The sequence below is a fragment of the Cygnus olor genome, chromosome 8 (genome assembly GCF_009769625.2).
Source record: "Cygnus olor isolate bCygOlo1 chromosome 8, bCygOlo1.pri.v2, whole genome shotgun sequence".
Classification (NCBI taxonomy): Eukaryota; Metazoa; Chordata; class Aves; order Anseriformes; family Anatidae; genus Cygnus; species Cygnus olor.
The window spans coordinates 26,261,170-26,288,225 of NC_049176.1; the positions used below are offsets into that span (position 1 = coordinate 26,261,170).

The 27,056-nt window shown below is 40.6% G+C and overlaps 1 protein-coding gene across 3 annotated transcripts in view; it reads left to right on the plus strand.

The window, feature by feature from the left end:
* The first annotated feature begins 7,269 nt into the window (after window positions 1-7,269).
* The window catches only part of OSBPL9 (oxysterol binding protein like 9), a 63,007-nt gene continuing 43,220 nt past the window's right edge, over window positions 7,270-27,056 (plus strand). For 2 of the 3 annotated variants that reach the window (XM_040565811.1, XM_040565812.1), the window contains exons 1-3: window positions 7,270-7,468; window positions 17,314-17,364; window positions 21,298-21,376. In XM_040565811.1, coding sequence (XP_040421745.1) covers window positions 7,358-7,468; window positions 17,314-17,364; window positions 21,298-21,376 — 241 coding nt within the window. In that variant the 5' untranslated portion in view covers window positions 7,270-7,357. Of the gene's footprint in view, window positions 7,469-17,313; window positions 17,365-21,297; window positions 21,377-21,605; window positions 21,808-27,056 lie in introns of those variants that run through there. The other variant, XM_040565813.1, reaches the window with a different exon arrangement.

Here is a 27,056-nt window from a genome sequence, read left to right on the forward strand (position 1 = left end):
CTGGAAACGTTAGAAAATGCACAAAATAAGGTTCTACAATTAAAATGTAAAATTATGCTATAGTATCATTAAACATCCCCCCAGAAATTCCACTCTTTTACTGGACAAGACAAACAAACAAAAAAACAACCCTCCTTGGAAAGTTATCTATAGTCCCTTAACTAACTGTGAAAATAAGAGTATTATTTAACAACAGAAATAGTAGCTCAGAACAAATGTCCAAATCACCAGTATCCCATCTCCAGCAGTAGCGACAGTTATGGAAGATGGTAGGAGTAGATAACCGTGGAGTGAGACTGCCCCGATGTACTTTCCAAATCTTCAGTGACTTGCAGATCAGAAATTACCTGACCTGGAGCTGTTTAATTGGTGTGAGTGGTTGTTTTAGTCTAGCTATCATAATACTAGGGTTGGAAACCTAGACAGGGTGTGCTAGGGCTTCCCCCTGCTCTTTGAACCTGGGTTTTCCTCCTGCTGGTACAAAGTTTGTGAAGCTGCAGAAGATGCTGCTGTAGGCCTATGTCTCATTTCATTTGGGGATCAGATGTTGCTGCCTTCTGCATGTTTGTATCCTAGTTCACACACTGCTGAAGTAGTCTCCTGACAGCTGCAAAATAGCAAAACATCCATCTCACCTCTAAACTTGAGGTCCAAGTGTCAGCACCATGATTTTTGGGGAGTAATTTGAGTTTACTCTGCAAATTCTGGTTGCTACTTTTTTTTTTTTTCCTACTAAATCGATTTTTTGCTCGTTTCTCCATTTCTGACAGAACAGAGAAAGTTGAGTAAGATGAACAAATTGTTTCTGCATTTTTGCTTTCATCAGAACAAGGACGAAGTAAATCCCTTAAGCAGGCACCAAGAGGGATTATTTTCATTCTGAGATAAGAGAAAAAAACTTCTCCAATTTTCTGGTAGGATAAGCCTTGTTACCTTTGTCTCCCAGTCCTTGTACAAGAAACAGTAACTCTAGAGAAAGATCTTTTTGACATTCCAAAATCAGGACAGCATTAGATGAGGGATTAGATCTACACAGGGCCCCTCCTATGTACAAATCACTCGGAGTGATTCTAGATATAAGGAAAAACCATTTGGCCTTAAATTCCAGATCTGAAATGCAGAAGGAGCCAGGAACTGATTCTAAATTGACACAACTGAAGCCTAGTTTCAGCAGATACCTCTTTAATACTGCTAGCTATGGAATAAAATGAATAATAGAAGCACTCATGGGGTAGTGCTCCTTCTACATACTTGTGTTTTATGATTGATTGCTCAGCCCTAGGTCTCCTTGACTTTTCTTTTACCTTCCTTTTCATCTCCTTCGATTTCCTACCTAGTACTCTAAAAATTACCCTAGTCAGATTTACACTTGTCTACTACATTATTTTTGCTATTTACTTTGACAAAAAAATAAAATAAAATAAATAATAATAATAAAAAGAGAGAGAGAAGAAAAAAAAGATGTTTTTCCTCTAGATTTTAATAAGACTTCGTACCAGACACCATGGATACTGCTCATAACAGCCTCATAATATGCATAAATTTTGGAACCTACTTGTATATGTATATATACTAGTTTTACAAACGTTGATATTGCAGTATCCATTACTAATAAAAAATGAAATATATATAATGAATATATAATATGATAAATATAATTACAATGAAAAAAGAAACACTCCTTCCTGAAAATAATCATAGCATATAATGCTTATAATTAGGGGCAATACATCAATTCTTACCTTTTCCCTTGCTAAATTTGCTATGCACCAAGCTCCTCTGCAAATAGCCTAAACTTTGTGAGCAGACAATGCATCTATTGCACATTTGCAAAATTGACTACAAGGAGCAAGTAACCTTATTTGAAACATATTAATAGGCCAAACGCTATGAAAAGAGGTGATGGTGGAAAAGCTTGGGGAAAAGAGATTATGCTTATTTGCTTTTTTGTATCAGTGGGCTGCATACAGAGGCTGCAGGGAAGTAAATATTCCAGTTGAGCAGCATTCCTCTATATCTTCTCAAAGTCTCTGTGGAGACTAAAGTAGAAATCACTTATTTGCGGTTGAGAAAATAGCATGGACTTCTGCATTAAATTTTAAATAAATTCTGCCCACAAGATGATAAGATGCTTAAATCAAATGCTGAGACATTACCCATCTAAGCAATGCATTAGGAGTATAAAATGTGATTCAGCATGCTGTGAACTCTAAACTCTCTAAATGAGAGTACTCAGCAAAGATATTGGGCCTGTTGTTCTCAAGACTAAATTATGATTTGTTGTAAGTTTTATAATAAAATAATACTAGTATGACAGTGAATCATTCACCCTGCAAAATTAATTCCAGCATTTTTCTAATTGCTAGATTGATTTCCAGATTTTATAGCTCATATTTCTTCAGTATAAAGGCAATGCAAATCTTTGAAATCTTTTGGACTAGATTTGTAGTGCATTTAAGTTACAGATTGTTAGAAAGTGCTTTCTGTATTATATTTGTATTACTGCTATTGCCTCCATCTCTGAACACTGAAAGATCTCAAGCGTGTCAGGGACATGTGGGGGGAATTCTTTGCCCTCCTCTGTATAAAAGGAGTACAGAAGATACCCACGTTCCTAAACGGCAAAGCCCCTCAACAAGTTCAGAAATGTACTTCTTGAAGGAATGTTGAGTCCTAAAACGTCAGTTTACATCTCTTGCAACTCCCAGATAACATTATGTCAAACTGTCCTGCAAAACTGTCAACTGTAATCTGAATTTACTCTTCTATGAGATCAGAACAAAATTAAAGTTATGTTATTGTTATAAAGCTGCTTGAATTTCTAATGCTCTTAAAATGTGTTCCTCTACAGGCCTTATAATAGGATTTGGTCATTAAGTGAGTCACTCAAATTGCTTGAGTGAGTATCATCACAACCCGTTTCTAACACACACTGCAACAGCTGACAAACTTTTCCTAGTCCTGTAGGGGCCAGACAGGTGAGCTAGCTGCCTTTTTGCTGGATTGACCCCCAGACATACAGCACCACCTGAGACAACTAAAAAACTAACAATAAAATAAATCTTTGTTTCAGAAACATCTCTATCACTGCTTTAAATACAAGAGATAATCTTCAGCCCTTTCTTAAATGGTACCATATTTTGGCTGAACCCATTCCATGTGTTTTCAGGAAACAGCTCCAATATCGTAAAACTCTCCAGTGCAGCTCCAAATGTGCCACAAAGGGAAGAGCATCTGGACAGTAGTGAGGCTGATCTTTATTATGTTCTGAAAGAGGAGTCCTTCTCTTGAGAAAACTCAAACCCAACACAGCTATAAGCTGTAAGCAGAAACAGAACTGGGATTCTCAGGCCCGAGAACTTTAATTCCATTCAACCCATGGTAATTTAATTTCTTCTGCTGTATGCTAACATGTAGTCACTTAGAAGAGTCAGAAAGGTCTGCTTAGCCCTCAGCAACTTGTCCTCAACTCTGACATAGAGGAGTTTATTCGTTTGGATGAGAGAAAAACTGGAGGAAAATGGACAGGATTGGGAAAATTTACTGCTAATAGCTTTTATTTGCTGGGACCATACAGAAATAGATATTGGCAAGAAAGGCCCAAGATACAAGTATGTTTGCCTTAGAAAGACAAAGAACCAGCTACTATTTTCTTGACACTTTAAATGATGATTTTTTAATAAGCACTTGTATTAAAAACAGTAACAGCATAACAAATCAATTGAGAAAATCTACTTATGATGGCCCTTATTGGCACACTTAATTTCCTTTAATTATCCTCTTTTAAGAATGACTGTTTGTCAGGTAAAGGTGATTCTCTCCTATTTATATTACTCTTCCTAGTCTTCTGAACCAAACATAATTCTGAGGAAATATAAGAAAAAATGTTCAGGCTCTGCCATTTTCTATTCTTAGTGTAGCTGGTATATGCGCAGAGGGACCAGAAAATATCTTTACAGGACAGTAGCAGGAGACTGAAGATGATGCAGAAGGCTTCATCTTCTTCTTACTCATAACTTATTAGAGGATTTGTAACAAATAAATCAAATGAAGATTTTTTTTTCCTGATGGTACAAATAAAAGACATTATCTGCTACCAACAAGCAGAAAAGAGTCATCCACCACCAGGCTAAAACATAATTTCTTAATCACAATGACTGTTATCAGTAGTTGACACCATGACCTGATAGGGTAAGAAACACAAAATGAAACTAACAGCCTATTCCTGAAGTGGTAAAGCAAAAGGAAACAAAATGTCATTTGTTCTCCCCTCAAATGGCTTCCTTATGTTCTGCAGAACCCCAAGCAATTGCAGCTGTTGGGAGAAGCTAGAGCTGCTTTCACTACTGCCAGTCATACTCCCAGACACCCTTAAGGAAACCCACAAGCCACACAATTTCAGCCAGCACTGAGGTTCTTGAAAGTTAGCTCAGCTGTAATTTCAGGCAAATTTACAATAGAAAAGCATTTTCGCCCTCAAAGCATCAGACTTTCCTTCGGTATACTCCCGTTTCTCAGTCCCTCTACTCTGGTCCACTGGTATTTATCCTAAATCAGCAGTGATTTCCTCTTGACTAGAAACCATATACAACTAAACTGCAATGACCAAAAAAAACAAAAGCAAAAAACAAACAGATGCAATTTATTGGACAAGCTTCGACACAGGAAAAGAAAATAGACCAAATGAAAAAAGTAGGGTGGAAGTTGAGAAGTCCCGGAAAACACAGTAAGGATCGGGCATATCTGAGGTTTCCCCCTACATTCCTGCTGGGACGGTCTGAGTACTCCGGAGGCCACTTAATGGGCATTGTAGAGCCTTGTGGCTGGGACACCACAGCAAAATGACTTGCCTCTGTGTGGCAAGAGAATGAGGCTGGACAAGATTTGCAGCTGATGGAGCAGTGTGTGGAACAAGGGCAGCACCAGGTAACAGCTGCTGCTTTCTGCCCGGCTCTGTTGATCTCTGTAATATGTAATCCTCTCAGATGACAGTAAGCACCCTACTTAATGTTAAAGACAGTGACATACTGCTCTAATTCAAGTTTAGCAAAGTATGGAGAACATCACGATAAAACTGTCTATAATTACAAAAAATAACAGCTCTTTGTAACTGTTCCAAATTGAATACAGACAGAACATTTTAGGGCAAACTAAATTCTTCTGTTAAGGAAGTGACTTAATAACTTCTATTTCAAGTATTTTTTTATTCAAAATTATTGGTAATTACAATGTAATATACTGAGTATATAAAGGCAAGTTGTATCACAGTTGTGGCTGATTTCATTCTATTAATTGCTTACAATTAACTGGAATGCTTACACTGATCTCTCAAAACTGAATGCACATCTAGAGTCTTGATCAGAAGGAGCAAACTAAGTCTAATCCCTTCAACAACACCCTTATGCTCAATATGTAGGGGAATAATTTGATATACAGAGACACATCATCCTGGCACGTCAAGAAAGTTCAGAAAACTATATAATATTGTATCCTGAATGCTAATGATAGGCTATAATTTCATATGTATTTCTTTCTTTTTTTTTTTTATTACTAAAAACAATGATTCGCCTATCTCTGCAAAATCGCCTAAAGAGAATGTCCACGCCATCTTTCAAAAGAAATCTCGAGATGAATTCCCTTTAACACCTGCTAACAACTTCTCCATCTACCGCAGGGCTTTTGTTAGTCAAGCAGAGCTAGCTAAAGTACATGCGCTTTTTTTTTTTTCTTCAAGTAAAGGCGAGTCTTTGGCACACTTCCTCTCAAGAAAAGTCAAAGAGAACAAAGAACAAGTAAGATTTCCAGCGCATGCTGAAGTTTAGCAGTTTCAGCCTCTGGCAAACCAAGGTGAACAGAAAGCTCTTCTGTTGAAAATTTCTCATTGAGAGCATTCTGCCTACAGACAGCCCTTTCACAGTTAAGCCAAGAGTTTTTTGCACAAGCTCTTTGCATAGTTTCAACACTTGTGGTACGATGCAGTGAAAGTTGTGATCTGAGATAATAAAGCTCCAGTCCAACTAAAGCTTTACATGGTAGTACTAGTAATGTTCTGGCACCATCTGATGTTTTTTGTTTTGCTTGCCTGGGTATAATCTCTAGGCAGCCGTGCTTTGTTTAGTCAGTGAAACTAAAGAAGAAAACAGACCACTGAGGTCATATGCAGCTTGAAAAAGGACCGTTATCAAAATGAACAAACTGGGCTTCAAGATTGAATTGTACATTAGCTAGATTAAACCGGCACCACTATTCGTAAACACACCACCAGGTGACTCCAAGGGGCATTGCAAAGTCAATGCTATAAACTCCACTTGGAAACAAACTGCTAGGTAATGTGATGCTAGTGGGAGGATGAACTAGAAATACTGAAGTATTTCTTATTTTCTACAATCAAACATAGATACTCTGCCTTGGACTGACGCTTTTTCACAAGGGGGGAAGCTGTGGTGATTTTTCTGTTAAAATTATCTGAATTTAGTAACAGGTCCAGTATTGTAAGACACTATATCCACTTCAGCCCTACTATAAAGGGCTCTTCATATTAAAAACAGAGAAAAAAAGAAGGTTTTATATTTGCTTAAAAATATATATATAAAAGAAGTTCATACAACAAACACCACTTCTGCTGCTATACTGTCTATCCTAAAGGAGGAACACGAGTATCTCTAATGCGCCCTGGCAGTTTTTGTGCTGAAGTACAAGTGAAGTTACGCATTTATGTTTGAGCAGATCCATGCCAAAGAACATGCCTTGCATTTAGCAAGAGATTTACGATTCTCCATAGCTCCTGGGGAATTCATTCCACATTCTTGGATCGGCCCGCAGGAAAGCTGTGTCCCATTTAAATGAGCCTTGCCCATAAAAGGTTACTTTAGTGCCAAACGAGACTGCGATTTTCACCTCAAGCCCTGAATGTTTTTATATGCCCTGGACACGGAGCCCCTTCAGGGGACGACCTGAAGCTTGGCGTTGACTGCAGACCCCTGAAGGGCACAGGGGAGCTTTGCTCAGGCAGAGGGGCACAAACACACCACCACAATAAACACGTAGCAGCGCCGTGTATTTTATCTGACAGTTAAACGCCCTCCTCAGCGACCGAATCAGGGGGCGTCGCGCCCTACTCTCCCGCCCGCCGGCCTCCCCACAGCCACGAGGAGACCCCCGGCCCCCCCCCCAGGGGCCGCCTCCTCACAGCGCCCCGCCCCCCCGGCAGCCGTTAGCCCCGCCCCCGAGGGGGGGCAGCGTGGCCTTGTCCCCGCCCCCTCGCTGCGTGCCCCGCCCCTCCCCTGCCGGCCGCCGCCGTGCCTGTGCCCTGCTCCCCTCACCGCACGGGCGGGGCGCGCGCGGTTCGGTGCCTAAGATGGCGTCTATCATGGAGGGCCCGCTGAGCAAATGGACCAATGTGATGAAGGGCTGGCAGTACCGCTGGTTCGTGCTGGACTACAACGCCGGGCTCCTCTCCTACTACACGGTGAGGGGCAGCGGCGGGCAGGGCGGCTCGGCGAGCCCGGGGAGCCCGCTGGAGGAGCAGGGTGGAGGGGGGGGGGGGGGGGGGGGGGCGGGGACGCGGGGCGGGGCGAGCGCCCGGCTCGGCCAATGGGGAAGGAGGAGGCGGCGGGAGCGGCCAATGGCGGGGCCGTGCGGGGAGATTGATCGGTGGGGGCGGCGGGGGCGGCCCCGGGGCGGGACGGAGGGGGCCGGTGGCGGAGCGGCCCCGGGCGGCGGTGGCGGCCCTGGGCGGCGGCGGCGGCTCCTCCTGTCCCCCCGAGGGGCCTCGCCCCGCTGCCTCTGCGGGGTCCCGAGCCTCGCCGAGGTGTCCCGGCCGCCTCAGTGCCCGCTCCCGGTCCTGCCCCCGCCCCGGTGCAGCCCTCGCCCCGGTCCTGCCCCCGCCCCGGGCTCGTTACCTCAGCCGCGGGTCGCCCCCCGCCGCCCCTCCCTGTCCCCGCCGGGGGCTCCCGGCTTCAGGATGCGAAGTTTTGAAGCGAGGCGCTGGGAGTGGCGAGAGGCGTTGTGTGGCTTCTCCCTGGTGGCCGCTGGCTGCTAGCCTGCGGCTGGAACAAAAATTTCTACAAGTATTTTGACAGTGCAGCTTGTTTTTTTTGAGGATATGCCCTTAGATGAGGAGGCTGGTTGGGCCCGTGCGTGCACAGCTAAGTTTTGGCAGCGTGGAACGAGTGCTGGCACTCGGTCTGCATATCGGGTTATCAGTCCGCATAAAACACGTGCACGCTTAACCTGTCAGAAATTGGAAGAGGTTTATGGCAAATAACAGCTCGGTGGGCCTGTCCTGCACTTCCCTGTTTGTGAAGGCGCACAGGTACATGAGCACGGCATGGGAAACTTCTGCTTCCTAAATCTGAATTTCCAGCACTGCTCAGAAAGAGCTTAGGTCTCCAGCTCTGGGATTTTGTACCCCTCAGCATGAACCAGCTATAAACTGTACAGCAGTTTTGATTCATGTCAATTCAAAATCTTTTCTGTATCTGGAATATGATGGAGAAATAAAAGTGCCTTTATGGTTGGTCTTTAATGGCTGTTCAGATGTCAGCTGTTTGATCGAGCTGAATTAGTGAGGGTAGTCTAAGTAAGGGTCCAAGGTGCAAAGTCATTTTGTGCTCAGCTGCAGAAATAGAAACACTCACTGATGACTAGTGAATGGGCACGTCATAATTCTGGATACTGCAGTCGCTTTCATTCTGGTCTTTACCAGTTCAATAAATACCAGTTCCTAAATTTCCTTACTTCCAATGATTAGGTATCCGTACATATGCATTACCCATTTATTCTGTATAACTTACTATGTTCTCTGTTATTTCAATGACTTCCAGTTCACAGATTAAAGATTTCTTTTTTTTAACCACCCATCCTGAAAGTTCAGCTTGGGATCAAGAAATCAAATCATGTTTTCTGCTTTGTGCCTTTACCTCCAAGAAAGCCCTGCAGTTAGCATTTACTTCAGAATGCTTTATCGACCTTTTCTACACACGTCTGTAAAGTACTTGTTACACCATTCTCTGGATACCTGAATGCATTCCTGTACCTGAGGGTGTGTGTCGTGTTGAACTCAAGGTAGTGAAAGACTCGCTGCCAAAAGAAGGGGTCCTGCTGCAGGCAGGCGTCTTCTGCTCACGGGACTGTGTGGTCTGCAGGGTAGGGCTGGAGGGGGAACTCGCATCAGGTCCCAGGTGACCACGTTCCTCACCAGTACTGGTGTGAGCACTGGGAAGGTAGTGGGGTACTCTCTCTTTCAGCTGAACCTTCAGTTTTAGAATAACTCAGGAATGTTAGTTTTTAAGACAGTGATAAGTAAGCAACATCAATCTGGAATGGTAGCAGGTTTGGGAGCCTTATGTCTGTGGGGAAATGACCTGATTTCCTCTATGATTCTGTGTACGTACACATGTATTTTGAAATAAAGGCTTTATAGGGTACGTAAGATCGATTACTCTGTTCCTTCTGAGCCAGTTTCAGTCAGAAGCAGTATTGTTGTCTTTAGTCTGCTTGTGTACTCGCAGCTGAATGGTTTTGAGCCTGAAACTGGCCCTTCCCGATGAGCGCAATGCATGGGTGGGGTGCGCCGAGATTGTTTCTACCTGGCTCGTAAACATGCAACCTGGAAACAGCTTTGCTGATAGGAGAGATTATGGTTAACTGATCTGCCTTTACCTTCTCATCACCTCTTGCAGACTCCTTAGCCAATTGCAATCCAAAAAGTTGTACATGCGGGAACTTTCTCCAGTAGGTCCAAGAGCCACTTAACCTTTGGGAGTGGAGCTGGGGAAGGCTGCAAGGTAGTAACTTCTGAGGCAGCTGAACTTTTCCTTAGAGAGAGACCCAGAAAAGTAGATCTGCTTGTAGGTGTGTCCCTGCACAGTTGTATTTAATCTTCTTTCATAGTAGCGTAAAACAGACTGCAGAAAAGTACTCTTGATGTGCCATGAACATTCAGAGTTAGTGCACAATTGTATTGCACCTAAATTAGTATGTTTTTCTTTTTGGTAAAATGAGTGGATGTTAACCTAAATATGTTTTGAATACATACATCAGAAACAAATTAATTCAATTGCAGTTACATTTTTTTACAATGCCAAATTGTTTGCTTTTTCCATTTTCTTCAGTAGTTTGTGTTTGTACATTCCTCTTCTGAAAGAGAAAAATTGCTCAAATTTACTTATAATTGCCTTTGTTTATGAGTGGTATATTCCAGAGAATATGACCTGGACTTGTCATCCAAATATTGATTGTCTTTGCGTGGTTTTGCTCAAAGAAACGATTGTCTAGTATCAGTAAGTGGTTGGTATTTTGTTTGTTTTTGTTTGGTTTTGTTTTGTTTGTTTTTGTTTTCAAAAGAGCAAGATATGAAATAAATGACTATCCCATTTTGGATTAGTTTGACAAAGGACTTTTTATTCCCTCAATATTCTTTGATTTGTGAATCCATCAATATTTCTTTTGGAGGTATAGCAGATGCAAGTCTCCTGATGCACTGCCTTTTTTTCAGGCTGTAGCTGGAGGCACCGATGATATTTAAAAGAAAAGCCTCCAAATAGATCATTTCTGCCTTGTCACAAGAGTTGTAAAGTCGTTCCCTAAGCTGGGTTCCAGCTGAAAAATAACTTTCTGCTGATTTGTTTTTTCTATTGAATCCATTCTATAGTTTGTTTTCTGTCTGTCAGTATAAAAACGTGTGTTGGCATTGTACTGGCAGATAGCATGAAGACAAACAAATGTCTGGGGGGGGAGAGGGAAGTGAACGCGATTTGCTTTTTGTTTGTGTTTTCTGGCAGCAGTGCTGTCATAAATACAAATCAGCTATAGTCTTGATTACCCTTGGGAATCCTATAGAAATAATCCAGAGAATCCCTCAAGGTTGAAAATCTGATTAAAATTATTGTTTTAACTGCATTCTTTAAATAAATATTTTACTTGTATAACAAATAGCTGAACTGGCATAGTTGCGCAAGTAATGCTAAGGCCAGGGTCAGTAGATAGGAAGGTCAGTTCCTTAAAATATTTTAAAACTTTGTAGATATTTGACGTATGACAGTATTGAAAGGAGAACTGTTCAAACCGTTGCAGATTTAACAGCTGCCTGGTGTAGTGAATGAGGGTTGAAAGAGAAAAAAGATGTATGTGACAACTCCAGAGTGTGTGTTCTTGAAACAAAATTTGGTTAGCCTCCAATCATTTTATGGTTCTTGTACTGATAAATTCCTGAAGGATAGATTAATGGCTTTGATAGGCTGTTGCTGTTTCTGTTAATTGTTTCATCAAAATACTTCTGAAAACATACACTGACTAGTTAGTCGCTTTCAGGAGCAAAATCTGTGCAAAACCAGAGGTAGGAGGAAGCGGTTGTGGTGTTGTAAGAATATTCCCCCCCCTCGTGCTTTTGAAAGATTTCTGCTAGTTGGCAGCTTGAATGCTGGTGGTGCTGCCTTGAAGAAGTGCTCGTGGAGTGTATGATCCACATACTGAGGAGGGGGGCTCAGATTTTGTTCTGGTTTCATGAACCTTTGGTGGTGAACCGAGAACAAACCTCGTTGATTTCAAATGATGCCTCTGAAGCTGGAGTCATGGCTCAGTGCCCCTCTGTTAGAGACTTTCAGTTGAATACATTTTCTGGCTTTTCGCAAATACAGTTTCTCAATCAACAGCTGTGTGCAAAAATCTGAAGAAAACAGGAAAAAAAACCTCTGCTTTTGTACAAACATTGCTTTTGGCCTCTGCTTTCCGTTCTGAGCTGATGTGACACTTCTTTCTGCAAGAGCTTGATCTGTCCCATGCACTGCAAGCAGCTCAGTGAGTCGAATAAAACCAGACAAAACTGTCTGCAAACTACATATGGTAAGGAAGATGATTCTGAATTTACAAGTTAAAAATATTAAGGTGGCTGTTACTCAACACTAGATTGAATTTTGTACCTAGTTTCAACTATTTGTTTCAAAGGTTTCCATGCAGTTAATAAATTATTACAGGTTTATAATTTAATTAATAACAATCTGCTTGTACCGATCAAGGTACATACCCTTATGACGGTAACATATAAAATTCCCAGCAAAAAAAAATAAAAGATATATTTTCAGTAAGCCTTAGAACAGCCAAAACTGATTTATCCTTCTTTTCCTGTGTCCCTAAGCATCTCCCTTTAGGGTAGGGGTGTGGGAGAAGGAGAAGCAGGTATTTCTCCATCTGCTGGCCATAGGTGCAGGATTCTGCTAGCCAGTGTGGTACCCCTTCCTATCTTCCTGCAGTAGAATTTTTTATTAAAGTTGGGAAATAAATCCAACAAATTGCAGATGATACATTAATCTGTTACCTTAATTACGTATGGAATTTAAGACCTGTTACAGCTTTTAGTATCTTTAGAAATGTGATCTTTCCAAAATCTTTTTTTTGTTTTTTTTTTTTTCCTTAGAATTTGATAGCTAGGGTTTAATGTTTGACACTAGTGCTAGATTTTCTTCCTGGGGAGTAAATTTACTCACATACTTGAGCAGTACTTATTTCCTGGAAACAAACACAGGTGATTTTTATGTGATGTTGCCTGACTTGCTTTCAGTAATCCTGAGTTAATACTGCTGAATTAATACTGCTCTCTGCAGTATTTACGCAATACGTCTGGTTTTAAGTCTCACAATAGTTGCTCACCACTGTGCATTGCACATCCGTGGCATTTCTCTTCTGGTAGAAACATGCCGTGCCTGCTCAGATTTGTTTGAAAACATTTGATGGATTCATTTTGCACTTGTTACTCTGACCTGTGTGTCCGCTGTCCCTGCAACGCCAGCCGTGTTGCCTGCCCCACTGATCTGACCGGTGTAGTCTGGGCTTTTGGAGGATCTAGATGAAGAGGGTATGGTTTGGTGAGTCAACACAGAGCAGGTCAGCTGCTAAGTATGGATCCAAAGGTTTTGCTTGTGCAGATCTAAAATATTAAACCAGTTCAGTACTAAATCTGTTCACTTACCTGCAAAATCTCATCTATTGGAGGTTTTGTTATTTTCTTTGTTACTATGGTGTGCAAAATAAAGCCACTAGCAGTTTGGACTATATATATATATATATTTTTTATTTTTTTCCACAAGTTACAGTTTAACGTAAGGTTTCTGAGGATTTAAAAGCTTCCTTGGTGCAGGTTGAGAGCGGGTCAGTTAAGCTCACCGAGCCTGATGAGCACTTTTGTTCTGGGAGGAAACTTTTCCAGCGGATACAAGGCAACTTTTCCTCTAGTGTCCGTTGTTATCCTTAGATGCCTGCCTAAACTTTCCTTTCAAAAAGCAAATCGAAATTTGTGCGTAATTTCTTGGAAGTTGGTTGTTGCAGCCTTTGTTTCAGTGTAAATTTGCATGCGCATTACCAGACAAGAAACGCGTTGATTTAACGTAACTGAGACTCTAAACGCCTAAGAAGTAGGATGCTTCTTGGAAGTGTTTGCTTCTACTTGCTGTTTGGTGGTAGCTGAGGTTTTGGTTCCTGCTGGATGACTGCATTCACAAAAGTCAAAGCTTCAGGTACAGCAGCTGCCTGTGTTTGGTTTTAATTTCAGTGCGATTTTAATTTATTTCAAGAGGAATTGAGATCTGATGCAATTTTGGGGTGTTGCCGTTGTTCCCCATAGATCATGCCTGACCCAGAATGGTTGGAGGGGTCAAAGAAGCTGCAGCTCTTCTGGAAGCACTGACAGCTCCAGATGTTGGTGCTGCTGGGTGTTACTGCTGTCCCTGTGCTCGAGGAGGCCCTCCTGAGAGCGGGGAGCTACAGGAACAGCATGTTAAGTTTTTAATTTGTCAGGTTTTATTTTGGCTTGAAAAACAAGGGTTGCCTTTGCGTTTGGTGAGAACAATAGCTGTTATGGAAAGTTGTCCTGCAGATGTAGTTAAACTGCAAAAATCAGTGTTTATAAATAGAGCTTGTTCCATGTTCCTCCTCCCTAAAGGGAATTAAATGACACAAATGGTTTTGCTCATCAGTGTGCTTACGTTAGAGATTCCCTTGGCAGCGCCGTGTGAGTGAAGAAGGTACCTCTACGGGTCCTGTGTGCCTCTGCACAGCAGAACGTGGGCCCGAGAGGTGTTGGAGGCAGACAGCAGCTGGGTTTTATGCTGAAATGTCAGACTTCCCAGGCAGCTCAGAAACTCAAAGGAAATAACTCCAAAAAAGAAGGGCGGAAGTTGGGTTTTTCATTTGGTTTGGGGTTTGTTTGTTTTTAAAATAAACCCAGACATTATTTTCATTTCTCTTAAGAAGTTGTAGGTTACCTAAAATGGCATACTTTAGATCAGTTCTGTACATGATCAAACTTCATTGTGTGGACGTAAAAAAGAAACCAATAAGGGCCAGATTTTTTGGCAGATACGTACATTCCCCCTGCAGTAATACTGTATATCTTTGTTCATTTTTATGAATTTTTATTTGAGCCTCAGGTGAGATTTATCTCTTGTTGCTCCCTGCTTGTAACCTATTCAAGTCTGTTATCACCAAAATCAGTACAGCGTGTATGGGAATTTTATTGAAAATGTCATTTTGCCTAGTTTTAAAACTGATCACTGAAAAAAGATAGCTGCATGTTGAGACTTCATATATAAAAAGAAAGGAAAATGTGACTTTTTAGTAGCTATTCCCACATGTCTTTCAGCTGTCTGAGATTTTGTTCCCTGAAATGGAACCATTCCTCAAAACAGTTAAGGGATTATTGTAATCCCCCTTAATTATTCAAGAATATTTGATCAAGTATAAGACATAATATATCCATGCCTGATCTTTTCCCCTTCAACCAAAGGGTAAAAACTTAAAGCATTAAGGGCAAGCTGTCCAAATTTTACATTTTATAAAATCTTACTTGTGGGTGGGGGCAAATCTAAAATGTCAAATGAGCCATGTTTTCCAGTACTGGAAAGATTTGCTCAGTTCTGCTGCGAGGATACAGCTTGATTTGTGAGGACAGCTGCGTGCTTTCGTTCGGATACTAGAATGGCAGGTACTCATGCCACTCAGGTAGAAGGAATTAGATTTGCCATTTCATTGTAATTGTGTTAACCAATTAAAGCTCTGTCCAAAGATGAGGAAATTATAAGTATATAGGACCACACGCTGAACCCGTGATTTATCCTGTAAATCTTTTTTCAGACTAAGAACATTAAGCATTATAAAGTTTAAACTCAATTTCTACTCCATTAAAATGTGATGTATGAGGAAAAAAAGGCTATTATAGGATCTTTTGTGGTTGAGTTGATGCTCAGCCTGCACAGTGCAGCTCGGGGTTGTTGGGATTCTGCCCTCCCCTGCTGTAGGACTAGCTCCCATCTTCCCTTGGCTGGCTCAGGGATCCGGGCAGGACAAGCCCAGAGGCTTGGTGCCCAGCCTGTGCTCTGCAGGCTCCTTTACCTCTTTCCTTCTCCCCGGGAGTTGCAGCTGCAGCCCAGGTACTTTTTTTTTTTTTTTCCTACTGAGATCATGCCAGTATTTCTGATGGAAACCACCAGAGGGAGCAGTAAGCTCTCAGTAGCCTTCTCCCATTTTAGGAGCTCACTCATGGCAATGAATAGAAAAAATCTACGTGTAGGTGTACTCTAGTGAGGTGTGTCCCAAGTATATACAAGTTCTGACAGAAAATTATTGGAGTAGCTTTGTTTGTAGATACTCCTCTGGTCTTGTGCTTTAAAAAAATAAAAAATAAATCTTCCCTACAGAAGTTTACATGCAGGAAATCTAAAAAGAAATCATACGTCTGTGGAATACCTTATGGAGGCCCTGCTAGTCCTTACACCCATTGCATTTTGATCAGCTAACCCAAATCAAAACAAGGAGAGTGATACTGATGGTTTCTAACATTCAGAAGATTCTTTGGTAAATCAGAGACCGAATTGAGGGAGTGAGCAGCAAAAAGTTCACTTCATTTGAAGCAAAATTTCACTTCATTTGAAGCTCTGGCTGCTGTGTTTTTAAATTACCTCTAGTGAACAGGCCTTGCCATGAGTGCCTCAAGCTTTCTGTGGGAGAAGTAACTATCATCTGTAGCTCTGATGGAGCTCTATCTCTCAAATGTGCGGCAGATGAAGAATAACTTATTGCTGTTAAGGCTGATAGTTCTGCCCCCTGTATTTTCCCACTGTTATCAATAAGATTTCACTGTCTAATGGCTCCAGTGAAAATAGGGCTGGACATAATCACAGCGATATATTGTGCACGTGGAAGTATTAAGATCCTGTTGGAGAGAAGAGGATGTTTCAGAGGTGACAGGTAGAGAACCTGTTCGTGCCACCACAGCGTTACCTATGTTTTCATGACCTGAACAAATGTAGTTTGTATCTGGGTGGTGACAGAGAAGGGGTTGTGTTAGGCAAGACTAAGGACTTTGTAGCTAAGGCTACGATGGCATAAAAGTTATCATTAAAAATAATAATGAGGGGGAGGTAATTGAAAACCAGAAGATGTTTTGCATCTATCAGAAAACAAAATATTTAGGATTCCTCCAGATGTTTTCTTTCTTTTTTATTTATCTCCACAGGTTTGTGTGTGCGCTACTTGGGCTTGCCAGTAGTGCCCAGTAACGCGGCATTGGCAGTCAGGCGCTGACAAAATCTACCCTAGCCAGTGCTGGGAATAGCTGAAAGATTAAGATCACAGTTTTGAGCTAGCAGTGAGTGGGATGTTTAGAATTATCTCGTTGGTGTTTCAAACAGAGCTACTGAAGAAGATATTGAGTAATTTAGCTGCGAGGTGGGCTAGGCTACAGGTTTAGGCACTGGTTCTGGACAGAGGAATCCTGGTTTCTGGTCTGCAATCTTATCACTTGAATGGCTGTAGACATGACTTTTCTAACTCTTGGAATAAAAACAGGAAATAGAAACTTGTCTGAACATGACATTTATGTGTGTATAAAGGGGAATGACTATGGGGAACTTTCTGACAGAAACATTTTGTTATATGGGCTCTTTCCCGAGAGTAGGAGAGACAGGAGGAAGATGTAAATCAGTACTCTGCCAATTTTTAATATTCCTTAATCAGTTTCTTTCTTCATATCTTCTTTCTGTAAAGGTGCAGACTGCATCTTCTAAGCAGTTCTTCAACATACCTCTGAAATTTTTTTGAAGCATGATATCATATTCTTATTTTTTGGAAAGATTACTTTGTCATACCATGCTGTTGTCCTCTCTTTCGTGTCAGAACTAACCTAGTTTGAAACAGAGATTGTTCTATCAGTCAATAAAACATTATACCAACGTGCTTTATTCTTAATTGCCTTGAATAACTTTCTCCTTGCACTTCTTACTGTATTTGTTAATCCAGTGATGTGTTTTTTTGCTTTTTCAGTCAAAAGACAAGATGATGAGAGGGTCACGCCGAGGATGTGTTAGACTCAGGGTAAGTATTATTTTCTTTGGTACTTAATGACTTATTGTGGATAATATGGCCTACTGGAGAGAACTGCAAAGAGACTGTTGAGGTTTAGGCGCTATTCCTGACTCTGCGAAATACTGAAATAGTGAAAGTATTTAAAGATGGAAAACATTAGAGGTCAAATGACATGCTGGGCTAATTGCATTCTGTTATTTTATATATTATATAAAAACATTATGCATTTTAAACATTGTCTGAAAAAGCATCATAGGACAGAGTTGGCAGTAAAATGCCGCAGAAAAGTTGCTGTTCGCAGTTCTCATTTCTTTGTGTGTTTGGATATGTATGTATACAGATAAGTTCTGTATCTACAGAAGTTGTTGCAAAACTGAATTCCTTCTGTCCTGGTTTGCTTTTATTCTTTTCCTAAGCCCTCAGTTCTGCCAGTTTGGACACTCTAATCCTGCTGCTTGCCTGTGCTTCGTTCAGGGTACTGTAGTGCTGTGTAGTAATGTCATACAGCACGTGGTCTTTACAGAAGCAAAACAAAAGAGGAGTGGAAAGGGAAGGAAGAAGGGTTTTGAAATATCAGCTGAGGGGGGTTACACGCTGGGGAAACAGAGGCAGGAAGACACAGCATGGGAAAGCTGAGTGTTACCCGTCCTGGCTTGGGACGTTCAGCTGCGAATGCTGCTCTTGTAGCTTGAAGTGACGGTACTGCAGAGAGCCAGGAATTCTGTAATGGCTTTGCACATGCTCAGTTTCTACTTTGTGATCATGCACTTACCAAAAAATTTTATTGCACAAGTCCTTTTGCTGTGTTTTTTCCCATTTCTCATAGAGTCTCTGGCTCCAGTATGCAGTGGTCTTGTGAGATGCTGATGTAAATAGGGGAAATGAGTCAGGAGGGTAATGGGCATGAATGAGAGCATTTTGAGTCTTGAAGTAAGAAATGCAGAGAAGGGGATCTGTCACACAATCTGATCGTCACAGTCTGATGAGTGTTGCAGGAGAACTCTGCCCCTCTTTCTTCCAGTTATTTCTTCGTTCACTTGTTACCACTTTCTGGTCTTTCTGGGGGCCTAATAAAGGGGTCTCAACAACCTTTTGAGATTCATGCAGAGAATCCCCATTCATCTGGATTCCAGATGGCTTTACTGCACTTTAGCCTTTGTAGGGTACTGGTATCATAATACGTAACTTCTTAAAGGGTAATGTAAACTCAAACCACTGTCTGCAACATTACGTTCCCAAAGATTCGTGGGTGTTTTTTGCATTGTGCAGAAAAATGTAGTCTGAAAAAGCATGCCTGCTTTAATTGTGTTGTGAGCTTGTAAACGTGGAGGTTGGGCTCAGCCTGTCAGTTTAGGAAATACTACAAGTGAACAATCTGTTCAACATTGCATTATTCATTTTTATATGCATTTAAGATTAAACAATCCCTTTCTCTTTCCCCATCTGCCACTCTCCCACAGCAGATTACTCTTAGGAGTTTTGCTGAGGTTTGCTGACTGCTCTATCTGAATGTGTGTGGGGGTTTATTTTGTGAAGGAGGAAGGGGTCATTTTCTTTCTGCTTTTGTAAAACAGCTCTTCTGACAGATGACAATGATACCAATAGCTGAACAGATGGGCTTCTGCAATCTGAAATTTTATCAAAGAGGTTTTCTGTTGAGAGCAATTGTTGATTTGTAGCTCTAGGTGTGAACATAAACAAGCATGTAATTTAAGCAATTTGCCTAAAATACCTTCCTTTTTCTTGAATGGATTTGTAAAAGCTTGTTCCTTGCCTTTTTGTGTTTTATACTCATGTTTCGTAGGCCATGAAGTTTCATCTTCAAATTCTCTCTTTTGTTTACTGTCAAGGTGTATTTAGGAAGGTGTGCTCGTAGAGGAATCTATCATTTGTACTACGCTTAGGTCCTGCCTAAGCTTTCCGTAATAAACACTTCAAGTTTCATGTGTTAGTTTTTCTTTCACTTGACAATACATATTCTCTATATGACAAAAGAAGCATCCTCTCTGCTTATGCTCACTCTTAGCCTTAGTGCTGCAATCAGAGCTTATGCACTTTGTGCGGCGTTGTGCTGAGGCATCGGAGAGCGGTGTGCACTTCTTGCTCCTCAGTTTCCTTCCACCACTTGGGATGGAGGCAGGACTCAGCTGTCCCAGTCTGGCCTTCTTAGCCTTGCATTAGTTTTACCTACATTATCTGGGAAAGAATACCACATTCTTGGTGTGTGACTTACAGTTTTTTGACACAGCAGGTGTGAAGGAACCAGACCATGATTTGGTACGATTTGTAGTGATCTTCTGATTTCCTGCATAGCAAAGCTAAGTGAATGCCAGACATGTTTTGTCTGAGGTCTACTGAGGAAAAAAAAAAAAAAAACAACGTTCTGGCAAAATGAATTTGGCCAGAAATGTCATGTAACTGGTACACTGCGTGATTACCAGAATGTAACGGCTGGATATCTGGTTGTTGTAATGTCCTGGTACTAAAAATATTCAGAATGACCATGGACAGGTGTACTTTCTGGGTGCCTCTTGTGTAGAAATCACAGAGCTGTCATTGAAAAGCCTGTAAAAGCCTGAAAGTATGCTTTTGGAGCAGTTATGTGGTACACGTAAGGCATCAGAGGGGAAGAAGCAGTTTGGAGCTATCCCTTCCTGCCGTGTATCCTACAGCATGTGCTTGGTGCTGCTCCCATAGAGGACCTGCTCCTCCCACGGCCTTGAGGTGCCTGCGACAGGCCCAGCCGCAAATGAGCCAGAAACCTCTGACAGGGGCTGGGAAGGACGTGTGCGATTGATTCACATCTCCCTGCCCCTGGGTCTGTACCAAACCAATTCCTCTGTTTGGGCAGGCCTTGTACATACCTACCCCTACACAGCTGCTGCTGGGCCCCGCTTGGCTAAATGGGGCCAGCACTTGCTGGGGCCGGCTCGCAGGCCCATCGCTGGCTGTTTACTTTCACGTAAGAGCAGGATTTACCCTTCAAGCACATGTGCCTTCCAGTGATGTCTTTCTGCTTTGTGGGAGGGGGGAAGGACGAAACAGAGCCTGATGCTGTGTCTCCTGGGAAAGGAGAAGAGAAACTGAGTAAATCCTTTGGGGATTTTTGAAGTATTTGGGGTTAAATGTCGTAATTTTACTGAGAGGCGGTAGAGGCCTGGAAAGGCTTTTTTTTTTTTTTTCAGTGTTTTCCTCGCCTGGGTGAAACTGTGCTGTTTGTTATGTACTGGGGGGAAGAGGCAGGAATGGCAGAAGATGTGGATAGATTTGTAAATAGTTGAGCATAGATGGCCTTTAACTCTATGTAATCTTTGCATTTCCTCCTAAAAATTCATCACCAATTGGAATACAAAGCTAGCCACCTTTGATGCATCCTGTTGGCTTACTGTTGATATTTACTTAGGGGCTAGAAATGAGATCAGGCAGTGTGCTAGTGACATGACATGGTGGGCTGAATTCATTTTGCCGGAATGATTGTTTTTATAGAGAGGCAGATAAAATTAGGTCAAGAGTTTCTTTTTGTCGCATATCAATTAATTGGTATTTTTAGACACAGAAAGTACTTATAAATTATTGCTCCCCACTTTTCTTTAAAATGTAAGTTGAAATGTAGTAGAGAATAGTAGAACACTGTTTACTATAATGGTGCTGTAGCATAAAGCCATCTCCATTACAAAGGTAAAAGATTCATATTACCATCCAGAAAATAATAAAGTTTTCCAGATAATTATTGTTTTGATTTTTTTTTCCTGCAACTAAAAATTTATTCTATTAAAGAACTGACTTACATCCTATAATTAAACAGGGGATCTTCCTGCTTTTTACTGTATTCAGTGTGCTTCTAATTTGTCAATGCTTTTTAAATTCCGGTGGTGTAGTGATAGAGTGTATGCTGCTGATGTCACTGCTTGCCTTATCAGGATTTTGTTCTTTGTTTCACAGGGAGCTGTGATTGGTATAGACGATGAGGACGACAGCACCTTCACAATAACTGTTGATCAGAAAACCTTCCATTTTCAGGGTGAGCTGAAAGAAGAGATTGTTTTTTTTTTTTTTTTCTTATAATAGATTCCACTTGTATTTGATGGATGATTTTAAATGTTTGGCAACAGAACAGCATGAATGAGCACACTGAGAACATTCTGGATCCAGGGGTGTTGCAGGTTAGGCAGGGATTTGCATCTGCAGTGGATACATATGTGCTAGAAAGAGACTGTAGTTCTGGCAGGATTTGGAGATTTAAAATGTAAAGAATAAATGACTCAAGGGGAAAAAGTAATTGGCTTCTGATTATGGGTTCCGCTTACAAAACGTTTCTGATCTTCGTTATCAAGATACAATTATGCATTTCTGTATGAAGAGAATCAAGACTGGTCTGAAGGTTGCAATTTGTATCCAAATAGAACTTAATGCTCAATTATGAGGAGACTAGAGGCAACATTTGGCTTAAAGGTGGAGCTTTGCTTCAAGATTTACCAGCTTGCATTCATTTCATCTACATTTCTGTGTCTTGTCTGCCAGTCACCATTTCTCTGGTATTATCGTTTTATTCACATTTACTAACACCAATGCCATCTGCCACTGCTATGTTTCGTCATTGCATGCTATGGTTCACCGGTAGAAAGGGTAAGGTACTATTATCATTGTTATGTACTCCTTAAATTGTTTTATCTGCAGCAGTAGGATAAAATACTGTGATAATATTGTGTAGAGAATTTCTCTTTTCCTAATGTTAAAATCCTAGGGAAGTTGGGTTAAAATAATTTTTAAGTAACATTTGTTAGTCTTTTTGCTTTTCCCCTAAAATGTAGTAGCTAAATAATTGAATAGAGCTGGAATCCGTAAATATCCAAGAGGCGCATTTGCATGTAAGCAGTCTTATTAATTTTTATGAACTGGAATAATTCTGTAGTCTATTTTGTATTGTACGTATTTTTTAAATCAGTGATTTGGAAATGGGAGTTATTGTTAATGCTGGTGTGTTTGTGTGAATATTTCTAACGATAAATACTAATTGTACACCATGTTGTCACTAGCATCTGTATTCCTTGTGCTACAGTTCTGCCTAAATGCTGCTGCTGTACTCTGGCTTTTCACTGCATTAAGCCTTGTAAACATACCTTCATAATGCTGAGCTGACAGTAATACTTAAATCTACTGTTCCAAAGGGTAACAGATAAAATGTAAGCTAATTGCTAATGCAGTAATGGAATGCAGTACTCTGGCAGTCTTTCAGTACAATGAAGCTAAATACTGCTGAATATTTGAGAACTTGAAACAGGTAAATCTAGAAATCTCATCTGTAGTTACTGGGATATACCTTTTATAACATATCTCTTATTTGCAGTGATCTCTTATGTGCTATGTTCTCTTTTTGTTAGCCAGATGCCTTAAAAGAAGATTGATAGTATTTGGTATACGTAGTGTTCTGCTCTAAATTATATTGCTAATTTTTGAACACCAATTTTGTCACACAACCTCTTATGCTTTATAATCTCAATTTGTGTGCATTTTGTATTGGGTCAGGATTCATGTATGATCCTTTAATATAGAACTAAGATCTTGTACAGTATTTTATGTATTATGCTTTTTCTGTTAGTATGTTATGAAGATGACATTCCTGACAGCCAGCAAATTATAATGATGCAAGCACAGTATTAATATATATAGCTGTAAAGAGAAAATGTAAAATGATAGGTAAAATATTAGTGCTGGGATATTTCAGTATGAAACAGTTCTAGGGAACTATATTGTAGTTCTTAAGGTCACTGTAAACGTGGGCTGTATGCCTCATGCAGTGTTTGTTCATTATATTAAGTTCAGTCAGTACTATAAAGGCTTTAATATATGTGAACTATAGGTGACTATCAGTCATAAATAGGGAATGGATATATATGTAAATACTACTGTATGTAATCTGAGACTACATAGGGTATATAGAATAGATTCCCAGAATATGTACAGTATTCCTAACAATTTCTAACATTTTTCTGTACATGATACAGATAAAACTTTTGTTCCGTGAGATAGTCATAGCTATAAATATATTCACCCTTTATAAAAGAAGACTTGTACAAGAGGAGTGCTTCAGAAACAGCAACTTTAAAAAAAAATATACTATCTTCCTTGTCATCACTGTCTTTCATTTTCAAAGACAGACAGGGGTCCAGACAACTTGGAGCCTAGTTGGGAAAATGACAGAACTTTAGAAGCACCAAGATACGCTGACCTGTCTGTGAGTTAGGGTCCTATCTACAGTGGAACAATTTCTCTTTCAGGCTCCAGAGGAAAAATGTTTTTGCGTACTCAGGCTTTTAAGTATGGATTGGCAAAGACTTGAATCTTCTTTGTCCTTAGTGAAATTTTGCTGACAAGCGGCGATAGAATTTGAAGAAAATGTAGGAAAAGCTTCATACTGGGTTAATTGTTTTTAATATCAGTTGCTCGAACTTGCACATCTGTCTAACACTCCAGAGACTTAAATAGTGAGATGAAGGGCAAATAAGTCATTTAAAAATGCCTGAATAATTTGACACAGGGATGTTATTTCCATATATGCGTAAGTGAATTTCTGAAGCACTAAACCTTCAGCATCTCCCACTAAGATTTGTCTCTCACTGAATCTTGGGAAATTCAGGCTTCCCAGTGCATAGTTTATATTTTGTTGCTGCTTGTGACAACCTCCCTCAATTCTGTTTGCAACAATGCTTCATCCTGGTGTGTCTATATTGTGCCTTAGTAAAAGTTGAGAAGTTCTTTTAAGAAGAAAATACAGGTATTGAATGATACCCTGCGCATAAATCAAATGGTATCTGTACATTTAACATCTGAGTATAAAGAAAGGAAGTGAATTGAATAAAAATGAGCAATAAAACATGCAGCATATTTTGATTTTACCATCAGCTTAATTTGGGCTCTGCCAGGCAGCCCAGCAGATTTGTTTATTTTGTTGTTAGTGCAATATTGATACCTGCTCACTCTGGAGGGGGGCAGTGAGGGGCAGAATATCTCCAGAAATATTAAAATATATGTGAAAGTAATGTATTTAATCTCCTGGTTGTGTGGTCATACTGCATATCCAGTGTCATGTCTTTATTCAAAGACTTCCGAATGAAGTAGATCTCAAAGCATTCCCTCATGGGTTTGTTCAGATTAGACGTGAAAATCCATACAAGTTGCTGAAGACATTTGGGATGATGTCTAATGCACCTTCCTGTCAGGAAGCTCCTTCTCGGTAATATAGTTTTTTCTGCTGTAATGCAGGTCCCTGTTCTAAAAGCTCCATATCCTTCAAATACTGTTTTTTTGACTTGTTTTTCCTTTTAACATATTCATATTGTCACAGTTATAAGCTCTTCCCATCTGGAAAGCAAGTTCTTCTATCCTTCATATCACTTAGCTGCTCTTCCTGCTCACTAGGATGCTCATGACTTGAATTCAAGGGTGGGAACATGATGTTCAGGATAATTTGGCAAGGGAGTTGTTGATATTTGAATTGCTGTCTAACCTGAAACAATAAAGGCTTTTGTTTGTAGGGAAGTACTTCTCTATGCATACATTGCTTGCAGAAAGAAAAATTCAGATTTTTAAACTCCCACCTGAAAAATCAGCTCTTTTTTTTTCACAGCACAGTTCCTTGGAAGGCAAGTCAGTCTTGTCTCCACTGCTTTGTGTAATAAAGGATTGAAAGATTGGAGGTGGTCCAGTGCATTGATCTGAGATGATTTTGCTTTAGGTTTTGTCTTTCTTCTATTCCTGCCACAAAAGTATCTGAGAGAGGAAGCACGAATGTTGCAGTGCAGCTTATTTTCCTATTACCGGAGTGCTGTCAGCTGGCAAAGGTAGACTTCTCCTACTTCCCCATCCTGCCCCAGTTTCTAGCTTATTTTGTGAGTGCCTACCATCCCAACTGAGAAAAGAGGAAAATATGCACAGCGAGAGGTTGTCTTAGTGCTATAAAAGCAGGGATTTTTTATTAATGTGGGATACAGCTTTTCTTAAGGATTATAAGGCCCACGAAGGCCTTAATTGCTGCACAGTATCATAATTTGAGATTGTGTTTGTATTAAGTAATAAAATAAAGTGTATTCCTTTAGATCTGTGTTTTACTACTACTTGGGGAAATGGTCAGTATTTGGAACTTTACTCTTGTCCACCAAATAAATTCATGAATTGCAGCCTTTTCCCCAAAATTCTTAAGAGCTTTTTAAATTTTATACACTATGGAAAAATGTCTGAAAAGAGATTTTGGTGTAAAATCTTGGTCTGTGCTGGTTACCTCAAAGATTTTTGTAACTACTATGATTGTATTGTTTGTCCCAACCTGACATTTTTCAGGGATTTTGGGGCTCTGGTGATGCCGAAACAGTGAATTCCTCTTTATGCTATGCTCAGCAATGCTAATATATTGGAGAGGAAGATGAGCAACTATGTAAGAGCAAAACTTCCAGCCTTGTCTCTTCATACACTTAGAGCAGAGCTGTGTTATCTGTCCTCCCTTCTCATAACCCAATATATCTTCTGACATGGTCTGTGCTGCACAAAGTGCTGGGGCAGAAATGGTCCTCTCCTCTGTGACAAAACTGCAAAAATTCCTCTGAGAACTAAAACTACATTTATCTTCTGCAGTATGATTTTTTTTTTTCTGTCATCCTCTTTATTCAGTCTACCGGCTTTTTACTACTAAATTCTTGTACTGCCATTTTGAGTAGTCAGAACTTGTGACGAGAGTGCAGGGAATGATGCGTGGTTGTGCTTTTACTGTTTCTTGCAGTTCCTTCTTGCACCTGCAGCGTCTTCTGTTACAATTGTCTACTGTTGAAACTATTTTCTAGCGACCTGCAGCAAAATAATGCAAAAAAAAAAAAAAAGAAGAACCCTGATAGCTGTCATTTTTCAAGTATCTGTGCCCACTTCATTTTCACCGATGGTATGAACTAGATCGGGGGCAGGCAGTTTTTAGAAACGTGAAGGTTCAAGTGGCAGGTGTTTTGTGCGTAAGGGGCAATGGAGAGGCTGATAACCAGGTAGCAGTGAAACAGCAGTTGAGTTGATTTCTCAGGATCTCAGATAAATGTTACTGATGCATTGTACACAGGACGCCATTTGGTGTTTTTTCTTTGGACAAGGTGAGGCGTCTGTTTTTTGTGACTGCCCTGGAGTCTTCGGTAGGCGGAGAGAGAAGAGCTGAGACAAACACCTGCGGACCAAAGCCGGGGTTGGTTTGTATGTGTGGGTGAGAATGGCATCAGGAGAAAGATTAGTAGAAGGGGAAAGAACAGCTGTGACAACCCCAAAATTATACAGAAGGCTTAAGGTACTGAGACTGTGTTCAGTCTACTCAGAGGTGTGGGAACTGCATGGTAGAAGGGAGTGTGTAAGCAATGAAATGACGGTGTTTTGGTAGGTTTGTATGGAACCCTGCTTCACCTCATGTTTTACCATGGTTTAAATGACCTTCAATAGCTTTAAAAAACTGTTTGTTTTACCACAGAACAGTCCTTTGGCTTTGTCTATAAAGTGTGACTTTTCCACCTTACTGGGCACTACTGATAAAATCTCTCCATTGGGATTGGTGGCAAAAGTCCCATGGATCTCAGTACAGTCAGGATTTCACCTCTGTCATCTGGCAAATTACACATTCGTGTGTAAAGATACCGCATTACTTCTGAACTAGGGTGAGAAAATACAGGAATTTTGCG